Source organism: Juglans microcarpa x Juglans regia, chromosome 3D (assembly GCF_004785595.1).
Source record: "Juglans microcarpa x Juglans regia isolate MS1-56 chromosome 3D, Jm3101_v1.0, whole genome shotgun sequence".
NCBI classification, from domain to species: domain Eukaryota; kingdom Viridiplantae; phylum Streptophyta; class Magnoliopsida; order Fagales; family Juglandaceae; genus Juglans; species Juglans microcarpa x Juglans regia.
In genome coordinates, this window is record NC_054598.1 from 10514244 (window position 1) to 10526594 (window position 12351).

The 12351-nt window shown below is 36.4% G+C and overlaps 1 protein-coding gene and 1 long non-coding RNA gene across 3 annotated transcripts in view; one reads left to right on the top strand and one right to left on the bottom strand.

Moving 5' to 3' along the window:
* LOC121256502 (serine/threonine-protein kinase 3/4) overlaps positions 1–12351 on the bottom strand; it is a 19844-nt gene continuing 7493 nt past the window's right edge. Inside the window, exons 6-19 of one of the 2 annotated variants that reach the window (XM_041157324.1) lie at positions 9989–10041; positions 8243–8305; positions 7387–7431; positions 7025–7060; positions 6582–6637; positions 4638–4719; positions 3493–3621; positions 3203–3347; positions 2142–2295; positions 1829–2003; positions 674–874; positions 502–587; positions 104–273; positions 1–56 (exon numbers count right to left, since the gene is read on the bottom strand). In XM_041157324.1, coding sequence (XP_041013258.1) covers positions 174–273; positions 502–587; positions 674–874; positions 1829–2003; positions 2142–2295; positions 3203–3347; positions 3493–3621; positions 4638–4719; positions 6582–6637; positions 7025–7060; positions 7387–7431; positions 8243–8305; positions 9989–10041 — 1325 coding nt within the window. In that variant the 3' untranslated portion in view covers positions 1–56; positions 104–173. Of the gene's footprint in view, positions 57–103; positions 274–501; positions 588–673; positions 875–1828; positions 2004–2141; positions 2296–3202; positions 3354–3492; positions 3622–4637; positions 4720–6581; positions 6638–7024; positions 7061–7386; positions 7432–8242; positions 8306–9988; positions 10042–12351 lie in introns of both variants that reach the window. The other variant, XM_041157323.1, reaches the window with a different exon arrangement.
* Positions 5942–12351, top strand: part of LOC121256506 — a 23745-nt gene continuing 17335 nt past the window's right edge. The window contains exons 1-2 of the long non-coding RNA XR_005939015.1: positions 5942–6255; positions 8519–8525. This is a non-coding gene — a long non-coding RNA (uncharacterized LOC121256506). The remainder of the gene's footprint in view (positions 6256–8518; positions 8526–12351) is intronic.

A 12351-nucleotide genomic window follows, 5' to 3' on the forward strand; every position in this document is an offset into this window, starting at 1 on the left:
GAGGAAAAAAAAAATCAGCTTTGAATTATAATGTCTTAAATAATAGGGAAAAGCTACTGGCTACTACCAGCGAGTTTTTGCTTTTCGAAATTTGAGAAAGCACAAGACACCACACAAATACATAAATGAAGGAAACAAACCAAACAGCCAAACGGACCGCAGAATTTGCGAACCTACAACCGTAGAATAGTTCTAAGAGTATCAGAAATATTTTGAATGGTCTGCTGCTCCTGTGTTGCCTGCAACTCCTGAAGTGGCATATCTTCGTAACACCTGCATACAGTAGCGCAACAAGAAAATTGGCGATTTATGCAATCCGAAGGTTTAAATTCCAACACAAACGAAGGAAAAAGAATATATATCAAAATCAAATAACTAATGAACACATGCAGTCCTAGAAATTGAGTGTATGATTGAGCTGCTGGAAGTCACTTGGACCAAATAACAGGCTGCAAGTAATCAGCAAGAAAATATAATATAATTGGACACGAGAAGCCATACATTTTGTGGTATGCTAAAGCCTGTGCCAAATTCAGTAGGGTAGAGCTTGAAGTGAGCCTTTGGTAAACGCTTGGAGGAAGGGGCATCTGCACCACATCAAATGGGTAAAAATCCATATTGGAGAGAGAGAGAGAGAGAGAGAGAGAGAGAGAGAGAGAGAGAGAGCTGTAACCTCATTTTGACCTCTTCGACCCTTTCTAGACTGTCCATCACCAGTAAAGAGCTCCTGCAATGCCTCTATGGCTACAGTTCCACCATTATCCCACTGCATGCCTCCAAGCACATTGTCTGACAGAAGAGCAATAGGGGATATATCGGTTGCCCTTAAGAACGGAATCGGCACTGTATTACCAGCTGCATATATGGACCAAAGCTGCAATGACATTTACAACTAGTTAACAGGCCCTAATTTCCAGCCACGGCAATAAGCATTTTCAAAGGGTCTAAAAGGAGACCAAAAAAGCCTAGTCAAATGGGCAAGAAGTCAAACAAAAAATAAACAGAATCCAACTGCATGAGAAGTGAGCTATTTTCATACCAAATGATACAAAATAAAAGCAAGACAAGTAAGCCATCATTAGTCTCTAGACAAGAAATCCTAAGCTATGCACGGTCTAAACTTCTATTGTACTTCCTTGCAAGCTGGAGAGGACTTCATGGAGATTCTCAGGTAGCGGCAATTTGAAGACTAGTACCAATATGCATGTGTTGCTGTATTTGGAGTAAGAGAAATGCTAGATGTTTTGATGATCAAGAGAGAACTTTGGATGAGCTTAAAGCTTTCTTTTTTAAGTCATTGTTCCTATGGGCGGGGGCTATAGTTTGTAACGGATTTAGTGTCCATGATCTTCTTCTTTCTTTTGTAACCTCTAGCTAGGCCTTTTTCATGTATACTTTCTGTGTACCTGGGCCTTGCCTATTTCTATGAATACAACATCTTTGATTACTCATAAAAAAAAAATATCAAACCCCAATGTTCACAATAACTCAAATCCTTATAAAAAGTTCACTCCGCTATAAACCCCAAAAGACTAATATATCTGAATTTTAAAGCTTCACTGGAATTATTTAGGAAGCTCAATCACCTAATAAGTAGCTAATGTGAGACTTAACACCCATGACTATCTTTTATAATTTACCCACTCTATAAAGTTTATTGAAATTCCCAATATGGGACTCAGGTGTTACAATTTATGGTCTCAGTACATTTGTATCATAAAATAAGGTTGAATGAAGTTTCAATTGTTTACTCATAAAGCAGTTTATAGCATAAAAAATACGACTCATTTATAATGTGGGTGAATATAGAACTCAGAACAAGCATCACCTTATCTTGCAATGCAAAAGCTTTTCGGCTAACAGTATCATTGTTCAACGTGCCACTGCTTATACCACTGCCACCTCCAAGCTCCGCCTGAGAAAAAACTTTTGTTTTGAGGCTCTCCTCATTTGGCTCTCCAACTAAAGTGTTGTTTACATCAATATCTTTACTATTCTCCATCCTGCGAATTAAGCCCAAGAAATTTGGAGAAAAGTTAAAAAAAAATGCTTTAAATTGGCAACAGTTATCATAATTCAAGTGTTAGATAAAGTGAAGGACTTGACATCAGATATAAAGACAAAAATAGTAAGGGACGTACAGGAGCACAGCCGATTGCCCTCCTGTGTCATTCATAGAAAGGCTTTCAACATGTTCAAGAGAAGGTGAGGGTTCTCTATCATTGGAAACTTGTGTCTGCTTGGCTGTATTTTCCATCTTGTCTCCACCATGAACTATTACAGTGTCAAAGTTACCTGTCATACATTAAATCCGCATACATTAGAAACCATAGTCGCTAGGTACAAGCAGTTTCATTTAGCAAGACGTAATAAACTGCTGGCTCTTAGATATTTTTTGACAAGTACAGGAAATATGGCAATATCTAAGGATTTCCTTGCTCAAAAAGTAAATGACACAATTTCACTCTATAAATTGTTTTTTTATAGGTAATTTCACTCTATAATTGTATTCATTGATCTCTGTATAGCAGTGAGAAATATCGTTGAGTAGTCCTTAAAATGTAAATTACAACTATAATTATCAAATTACATACTATCCTAAGATGACCATGGACTACTACTAGACAAGTGCACTTCAGATTTTTGGTATGTTTAATCAATTTATAGATAAAAGACAACACAGTTTCAAAATAACACACCCGGTGTCCTGTCTTGGAACCCAAAGATGATATTACCATCACACAGCAGACTAGCAATTATCAACTATTAATGCTTATGGTGGCAAGTTGAAGCATGCAATCAAGACCTAACTTGTCCCACAAAAAAAGCATTCAATCAAGACATTGACGGAGATTTGCCACAGCTAAAAAAATAAAAAATTATAAATGCCCTTCACAGATATCGGTTTTATGTCTTTACAAAATAATGCCGGTTTTACACCAAATGAATACTTTCTTAAGTATTGACAGATTGTTCAAGGTTTATTTATAAATTAGGTTACACATTGTCATGTTCAAATTGATGGTGACATTCACTACCACGAATACACGACAGCATCAAATCTAATCCGCCATTATCTTTGAAAATATCATGTTAGAACTTAGTCTACAGTTATTGAACAAAAACATAACATCAGCAAGTATTTGTAATTCTACAAGAATTCAATTCCAACTAAACAATATAAAATGCAAGATATACATACTTTCCCCAACCGGTTTCCCAGCATCTGATATGTTCTGCTTCCTCAAAGTGCTAGCTGTAGGTACTTCATTTGCAACTTGAAGCCCAATATTATAAGGCCTTGATGGAACAGTATCTCCATAATCTTCATTCTGTTTTGGAGTTTCCTGTGGCTGTTTCAAATTACCAACAGTCAAGAGAAGATAAAATATTTCTCATTAAAAGAGACACGGGGTCTGTTTTCTTTCTTTTTTTGTTTTTGGGGGGGGGGGGGGGGGGGGGAGAAATTCAAAAAGAGAATTTTCAACATACATCATCTTCTGTCAAGGCTGGAGCAAGACTTTGTACTTGCAGAGCCATGGAGGCCCTAAGTTTCCTGGCCTTGTCAATCTTTGGGAACATTGCAGAGGGTCCATATTTGCATTTCTCAATGAATTTGTGCTATGTTTTAAATACAGAAAAGGTCACTCAAGTCAGAATAAAAATACATGAACTTAACGAATATGCATACAAGGTAACAAAAAACAATTGGTTATTAAAATAAAACCAAAACAGAGAGAGTGTATGTGTTTGAACTTGAACCGGCACAATTAGCACGGCTCAAGTCCGCATATCTCTTTCTCATTATCAGAGAATATAACAAGTAATTGAACATAAAAATTATTATGGAAATCTTCATAAATATCTGACAATCATATATATCATCCATGCTTCACATTGGACTGACTGTACACAATGCTAGATTAATTCGTATTCTAGTGGTATCAAGCAAGAAATATGTGATACCCCATACTGACTGATAAGTGATAAGGGTAGGTGGTATATGGGATCTCACATTGCTTGGGAAGGAGAAGTTATTGCTCGGGAAAGAGAAATTATTGCTCTTTATAATGGTTCGAATGGGGCTCCAATTGTATCATTGATTAGTCATTTTGGAGTATAAGCCCAGATGTGGCTTGGACCTCCCTTTTGGCGTTACAAATGATATCAAAGGCTATCCCAACCAGAAATGTGGGACTTTAGCTGTGCCACCTAAGATGGCTGGCTCGATAAGGACGTTGAGATTTTAAGTGGGAAGATTGTGATAATCCATACTAACTGATAAGTGATAAGGGTAGGTGGTGTATGGGATCCCACATTGCTTGGGAATGAGAAGTTCTTGCTCTTTATAATGGTTCCAACAGCGCTCTAATAGTATTATTGACTAGTTCTTTTGAAGTATAGGCCTAGATGTGGTTTGGGCCTCCCATGAGACATTACAAAATATATGCATAATAAATCAGAAAAAAATAAATAAAATATCTGAATTACTTATGCAGCTGAGCAAAAATGTAAAGCCAGAGTACCATTTAAAAGAAGGCCTTAGAGATCAGACAATTAGTACATTAATATATTGCACCAAAAATTTTCAAAATGTGTATTTTTCACTAGACAAGTAGAGATGCTAATTAACGTACTTTCAACATCTCAGATGCAGTCGGGCGTAAACGAGGCTCTTTTGTTAGGCACTTTGCAACAAAATCATGGAACACAAGAGACCTGACAAAGGAGAAAACTTGGGTCTGAAAACTATAGTTATGATATTAATCAATGCATGGTTTAAGAAAGAAAGAAATGCCATAACATAGTAAAAAGCTCAGGCCTAGATGAAACAGAAGTTAAATAACACAAATCTCTCTCTCTCTCTCTCCCCAACATTTTTGCCACTCTTAGTCTGATGGAAATTGCATGTTACCTTACCAATAAAAAAATACTCGCCCTTTTCTTCAGGACCAAATTGCCGTGCAGGAAAGTTTTAGGGTGGTGTGCCAAGTCCAGATCTCTCAGTGAGGGAACCAATAGAAGAAAAAAAAAAATCCACTCAAGACAGTCACCAAGACCCACAAATGAGGTTGAAGAAATTACATCTGTTCTTAAAACTTTGGACAGCTTTGAACCATAAACTTCTAGGATATGTCCAAAACAGAGATGCCAGAGATGTCCTGCAATAACTTTCCTACTCATCGTTGCTATAGGAGAGGAAGACCATTCTGTGTTTGTTTTTGTGTGTTGCACATGCATGTGCATGTGTGTTTGTGTTTGTGTTTCATGACCTTTTCTAACATTCCTGGAATAATACTTATAAAAAGATCATGGAATTGAGAAAAAAAGTTCGACCCACAACAACCAAACACCCTACTTAGCCATGCCTGAAAACATTAAGAACATAGGTTGAGAATATTGTCTTAAGAGGTACGCTTAGTTATAACAATGTCAACCAACTACTACACAGTTGTCCCACGGTATTAAAATACAAGCACTGTTAGTTTTCGCTTTACAGACTTGGGACGAAGAAGTGATAGAACCCTTCATTGTTCCAGTAATCATGCAAATGTTAATTTGTCTTAGTTTGAAATAGCACATGCATGCATGCTTGCATGTATGTATTCCTTTTATAAGTCCCTTTCCCAAGCCGCACATAACCCATTCCCATGAAAGAGAATTTGGAGCAATAAGGCGCCTCCAAAAGCTGTCTTCTTTACATGGACAGCAGCGTTGGGGAAGATTTTGACTACCGACAATCTCAGGAAGCGCCGGTTAGTTATACTAGAACAGTGGAACACCTCTTGCTAGAACAGTGGAACACCTCTGGCTAGAACAGTGGAACACCTCTTGCTACATTGCGAGACAGCTAGAGCCTTGTGGGTGGAAGTCTTTAGCCGGATAGAGTTATCCTTTGTTATGCCTACATCTGTGGTAGATCTTTTGTCCTACTGGACACTTCCAAGAGGAGTTCAACAAATCAAGGCAGTGTGGAAAATGATCCCGATTTGTATTATGTGGTGTATATGGCAAGAGCGCAATGATCGGACCTTCGAAGACAAGGAGCGGTCTCCGGAGGAACTTAGAACTCTATTTTTTAGTACTTTATTTCTATGGGCCATTGCTTTAAATTTTTATGGCCTGAATTTTCATGACTTTTTAGTTTCCCTTACTTCGACCTAGATACGTCATATCTCTTGTATACCATCTTGTGTACTTGGACTTTGCCTATCTCTCTTAATATATTATTTGATTACTTATAAAAAAAAATATGTATTCCAAAATTATTCTCTCCTTAAAAAAGACGAGACTTGTTGAAAAGGAAGGCAAAACAAGAATTTCGGGATAGAGGCGGAATGCCCTTGACAGCCAAAAGATTGCATACAAAAGCAAACAATGATATGATACCTACCAGTTTTAAAAGGAAATAATAGGGAAAGAGTGTCATATGGTTTATTACATTGGATATTTTTTGTTCTTGTTTAATCGTATGAATTGAGTGTCATGATATCAGGTGGCTGAAACGAATGCTACATGCATGTTACCACTCACGATAACTGCTACTAGAATATGTGGATGTAATGGAGTAAAAAACAAACCATTTCTCTTTATCTTCAAGCATCGGAGCTGGCTCAATGGATATCATGAATAAAACCTATAGACATGAAATAAATAAGTCAAAACATTTCCTCAGCACAGTATAAAACAAAATCATGCCGCATGTTCACCTACTACCAAACATGCAACTGCAAGCAGAAGTTAGAAAACAGCGTTTTCTTAAACAGTGAAGGCCATTTTACCAAAAGTAAGTGATTAAGGATCTGTATCCTTAATCAATGACCTAGAAGGTATATCAATTTAGTAATCAACTCTATGCTACAAAGTACAGAGCACGTAATACAAGGATCCTTGAATGGATGCCCTAAAATAATAACAAATTACAATGAACATGGATTAAAGCAATGCAAAGGAAAATATAAATTACAACAAAATAACAAACTATCCTGTGAATTTCAAAATTGCGTGAAAATTGTGCGCTAACCCTCATTGGATGTACTGCCGATCTTGGAGGAAGTCCCTGAAAAGCAGAGGAAAAGATATGAAGGACTTGAAGACATAAAAAACCCAAGACCAAAGCAAATGCCATTTTAAAAAGGATCCACAGAAATGGGCATTCAACACAAAAATACTCCTTTCTCGCATAAGCTAAGCCATAATTTTTTGTTTAATACATACTAGAAACTGAATGGTGACATAAGTCCCCGCGATATCATTGGCTCTTTTAACACTAAAGAGGAGAAACTTTGGCAACTAGGGCACGAGTCCCATCCCCACCAAAAACAAAAAAGCCATAGCAGATGGCTGCCCATTGAATTGTACAACATATGTACATGGAAGAAATACCTCTGCCATTTCTATGGCCGACACACCAAGAGCCCACACATCCACCTGTAAAAAAAATAAATTGTACTATGAAGTTAAAAAGACCCAAAATTTGATTAGAAAAAACAGCAATCTTCCAAAGAATGAAATTAAATATGTTACTGAACACCTGAATTTGAATAAGGGTGTAATATTCAATGTATAGGTACTCAATAAAAATAGCTATGTGTAGCATCTTACACACACACACACAAAGTAAGACGTTCACTCTAAATTATTACCGTTATCATCCTAACTTTCTAGATTCTTATTTTAGTTAGGGCTTGTTTGGAAAAATATTTCATCCCAAAATTCTCATCTCATCCCATCCCATCTCCTTCCCAAACATCACTCAAACACAAATATTTTCATACTAATCATTACGAATTTTTCAAACTAATCATTACAACTTTCCCAAACTTTCAAACAAAAAATAAAAAATAATTCAACATTTTCAAATTCCTAAATAAAAATAATATTAAAAAACTATATTCTAACAATATTTTAACTTTATAATATTTTTATTCAACATTTTCTCTCTCCTTTCCCAAAACCCCATAAAACATTAACTCAAACTATCTCACTACTATTCACAAAATTATCATCTCATGTCACTCCCCAAGCTTGTCCTTAGTCATCATAAATACAATTCGTTCAAAATTAGCAACATGATTCTTTCCTTTTGATAAATAAATCAATCTTACTAAAGCACACCAGGTGTTTCAAAATTTCATTAAGGAGGTGAGCAGTCCACGAAGAGAGAAGGCAGAATGTGGGCACAAATATTAGAAAAGAGGCTCAAAAGAGAAGTAAATGCACTGAGACCAAGAATACGAACCTTTCCATCATAGCGACTTTCTTGAATAACTTCTGGAGCCATCCAATGTGGAGTGCCAATGAACTGAAGAGAGAGAGAGAGAGAGAGAGATGTCAAAACGAATTTCCAACTATCAACCAGCAACAAACAATCAACAAATGTCATGGTCTCGAGAATAAAATAGTGGCAATGGCCTTCCAAGGAACCTATAAATTTGCAGACGTAGAAGAACAAAATGAAAACAAAATAAACTAAAAAGACAGTAGAAAAAACGTTGAGATAGATGAAATTGCTAAGTCCTTCAGTGGAACAAAACTAGGATAAGATAATAGATACATATGGTAAAAGACAGCACTTGGTGACCAGATTACTTATCCCCAGATGGAATGCTCATGTTGATGAATTTTCTTTACCAATTCACCAATGCTATTACTAACTCAGTTTTATAAGCAAATACTGCCATTAACTTTAAAGCCAGCTTTTGTGAGAATACTTCACTGTAAGCATAAACGCAATCTTTTTCTCCCAAAAACCCCCCAAGATAGGAGAGGTTTTATAAGCAGTATATTATCAAGGCTACCTCTAAAGGTTTCAGATGCCTTAATTGGTTGTGTACTTTTTGAAGAGGAAAAATGATTGGATTTCCACCACCATCTGACATTCGTAAAAAAAAACAGAGATTTTTTTCCCTTAGTTTTAAATTATGGTAGCCAACTGTGGGCCTTTGAAAGGATGAAGAGCCTCTAATTGTCTCAAGGCCCTTATAGCTGCAGTTAGTACATTTGTGATGAAATTGAGTTCATATCTGCGACATCAAGAAATTCAAACATTGGCTGGTTAAGCCATAGGGTAGGTTCCTTTTGTGACACTATCCCAAATTTATGTTCGAAATATATTTTCAACTTGTCAATATTTTCTAGATAGAGGCAACTGCAGAGTCAGGTGTTTGATTGAAACCTGCAAGACAAAACTTGCAATATCCAACAGGTCCAGGTATTGGCCAATTTGTCAAGATACATTTGTGGAGCTTTGTTCATATGGAGCTGCCTCCTCAATCAAAAACTTCTATATAGCATCTGTTTATGGGGCAATCTGATGTCCCTGAAAAGTTGGTCGCATAGCAGCATCTTAGCAAAGGTGACTTACTTTTCATGGAAGAGAATTTTGATAAGATACCAATTATAGACCTCTTAATATCAAAAGTTTTGTATTAATAAAATCAGTTTTACTTATTTTTGTTTTTAAAAAAAGAAAGTAAAATACTTTGTAATTTCTGAGTGATGCACAAGCACATGCAATGCTCATCTGTTGTTGTCAATGTCACCTTATCCCATTTGTCACTGTTACTAGAATTATATGTAATTAACCTTCTATTACAAATTGATAAAATAGGTGATTTAAAGCAAAAAAATAAAACTTCATTTCACTGCTCTTTATTTCATATTTTGCATTCAGCTATATTTTAATCTTCCGTCTCTTAAACTCTTTGCTTTCTAATTTCACCAGGAGAAATGAGATCGTATTGAAAACTAAATAAGTGTTCATGTTTACCATAAAACCTTGCCCACTCTTCTACCCAAGTTTTCTAATCTAGGATCCCAAATCACCTAGGCATCACCAGGAAACCACTGAGTATGGTACTAGCAAATTCTGGCCCATTGAACAAAAATTTAAAGGAAGTGCAGCAGAGAAAGAGAAGCAAAAAGAAAAGAAAAAAAAAATTGTGTCAACTACAGTATAGGTGTTTAAGTTAAACAAATACTGTACCGTATTGCGCTTTGACATGGTCCTTGTCAGCTGCGCTGCAACCCCGAAATCACCTGCTCATGACTCAACATTTCATGAGGTAGTGAATGGTGTGTTCCTCAATTTTATTTTTTGATAAGTACGCGTGTTTCTCAAAAATCAAAAGCAATATCAAACGTTAAATTTAGACGTCAAAACAAAAATGGAACAGGAAAGCCAATGTATAGGCATTTGTGTAAAAATAATTACGTCACACTGAGACTTAATTAAAGGGTAAAATGTGAATTTTGTTATTGTTATTATTATTTATGTAGGTCTATATTATGGGCTTAAAAATGCATTATGTAAGTCTATTTATTGTTAAAGGGTAACAGGCCCAATCCATGTTTTAATAGGAATAGCCAATTGAATCCAAGAAAAACTAGGAATCATTGTCGGATAGAATTCCTCTTGACCACTCAAATCTGTCACTTCATAATTTATAGTGATGAGGCCTATTTCAAGGTAGCATTTCATAAGATTACGCTGCTAAATTTTTCCTAGAAGAGTTAAAATTGTTTCAAATTTTTTATAAGGAAAATCTGGTGTGGCGATGTGGCCTTGGAAAATGCTTTCCCCTCGCTTTATAGGATTGTGTCAGACAAGGATGCTTCTGTGGCTGATAATATGAGCATCTCCGCAAATTCTATTCATTGGTCAGTGAGTTTTTCTAGAGCTGTACAGGACTGGGAGGTGAATGACATTGTTGATTTCTACAATGTTTTATATGCGTTGAAGGTACAAGCAGATAGGGAAGACGGACTAATATGGACACTCACCGGGAACAAGAAATTTTCAGTCCGCTCTTATTACAAGTTTTTGACGGTTCATCCCACCAATGCATTTCCTTGGAAGAGCATTTAGAGGAGCAATGCACCCCTTAAAGTTGCCTTTGTTGGCTGGTTGGCATCCCATGGGAAGATATTGACTATAGATAAACTGAAAAAGCAAGGCCTTTATTTAACCAATTGGTGCTTTATGTGCAAACACAGCAGCGAATCAGAAGACCATCTACTTCTCCACTGCGATGTAGTCAAGGCTTTATGGGACGACATTTTCACTAGGCTTGGTATTGCATGGGTGATGCCCAGGAGGGTCTTGGATTTATTGTCATGTTGGAAAGGGATTAGGGGCAATTGTCACATTGCAGCTGTTTGGAAGATGGTACCTCTATGTTTAATGTGGTGCACATGGAATGAAAGAAATGGCCGATGTTTTGAAAATAAGGAACACTCTCCGGATAGTTTTAGGGCCTTTTTCTATTGTATTGAATGGGAGGAATTTTAATGACTTTTACGCTACTTTCCGTAGTGCGTAGTTTGTAATCAGGTTTTTTCTTGTACACTTCCCGTGTACTTGGGCATTGCCTTTTTACGTGGATTAATATAATTTCTTACTTATCAAAAAAAAAAATTATAAGGAAAATCAATTCCTCCAGCTAGGAATGTCATTCTGCAGCCAGCTCTATCTTTTAGGAATACCAGTAGATTTTAAGAAAACAAATTCTTATAAAGAGTTAAAAATCCTACTTTTGTCACCCTTGATGTACCAAGAAAACCCTAACTTTTATTATAAAAATGACACTAAACGTTATTATCTCAACCCAATCACAAGTCTTCCTTCTTGTTGCCCCTTTTTCAGCCCCTACAACTTTAAAAATATCCTAAAATCGCAGCCCTTCTCCTCCCTTGGAGAAAAACCCCTATTTATGGGTCCCTTTGGTCATTTCGGCGAATTTTCTTAAAGTTTTCTCAATTCTTTTCGTCATGGTTCAAGTTTAAATATCTACCAACCTTCTAATATATTTTTTTTTATTATTTTGAAATAGCCTTCTAATTTGCTAATGCACGGTGCACCGTAGCCCATCAAAACTCTACAATTAAGCGTGCATGGGTGAGAGCAGTACTAGGATGGGTGACCTCCTAGGAAGTCCTCGTGTTGCAACCATCCTTCTTATAAAAAAAATCTACACCGTTCTTGAATTGTTTTTGTCATGAAAATCCATGCAAAATCCAATCTTCAATACTATTCATCAAGAACTCGGTACCTAGCCACTCTTGGTGATTTTTCTAGGGTTTTGATCGAAACCCTATTAGGTAAGCACATAGATTCAATCCTATAGTGTAATTTCATTAAATTTTTTTTGATCGATAATCAAAGGTAATATATTCATAGAAATAGGCATAGTCCAGGTACACAGGAAGTATACATGAAAACACGCCTAGCTAGAGGAAACAATAGAAAGAAGAAGATCATGGACACTACGTCCGTTACAAACTATAGCCCCCGCCCATAGGAACAAAATCTTAAAAAAGAAAACTTTAAGCTCATCCCTTGTTCTCTCT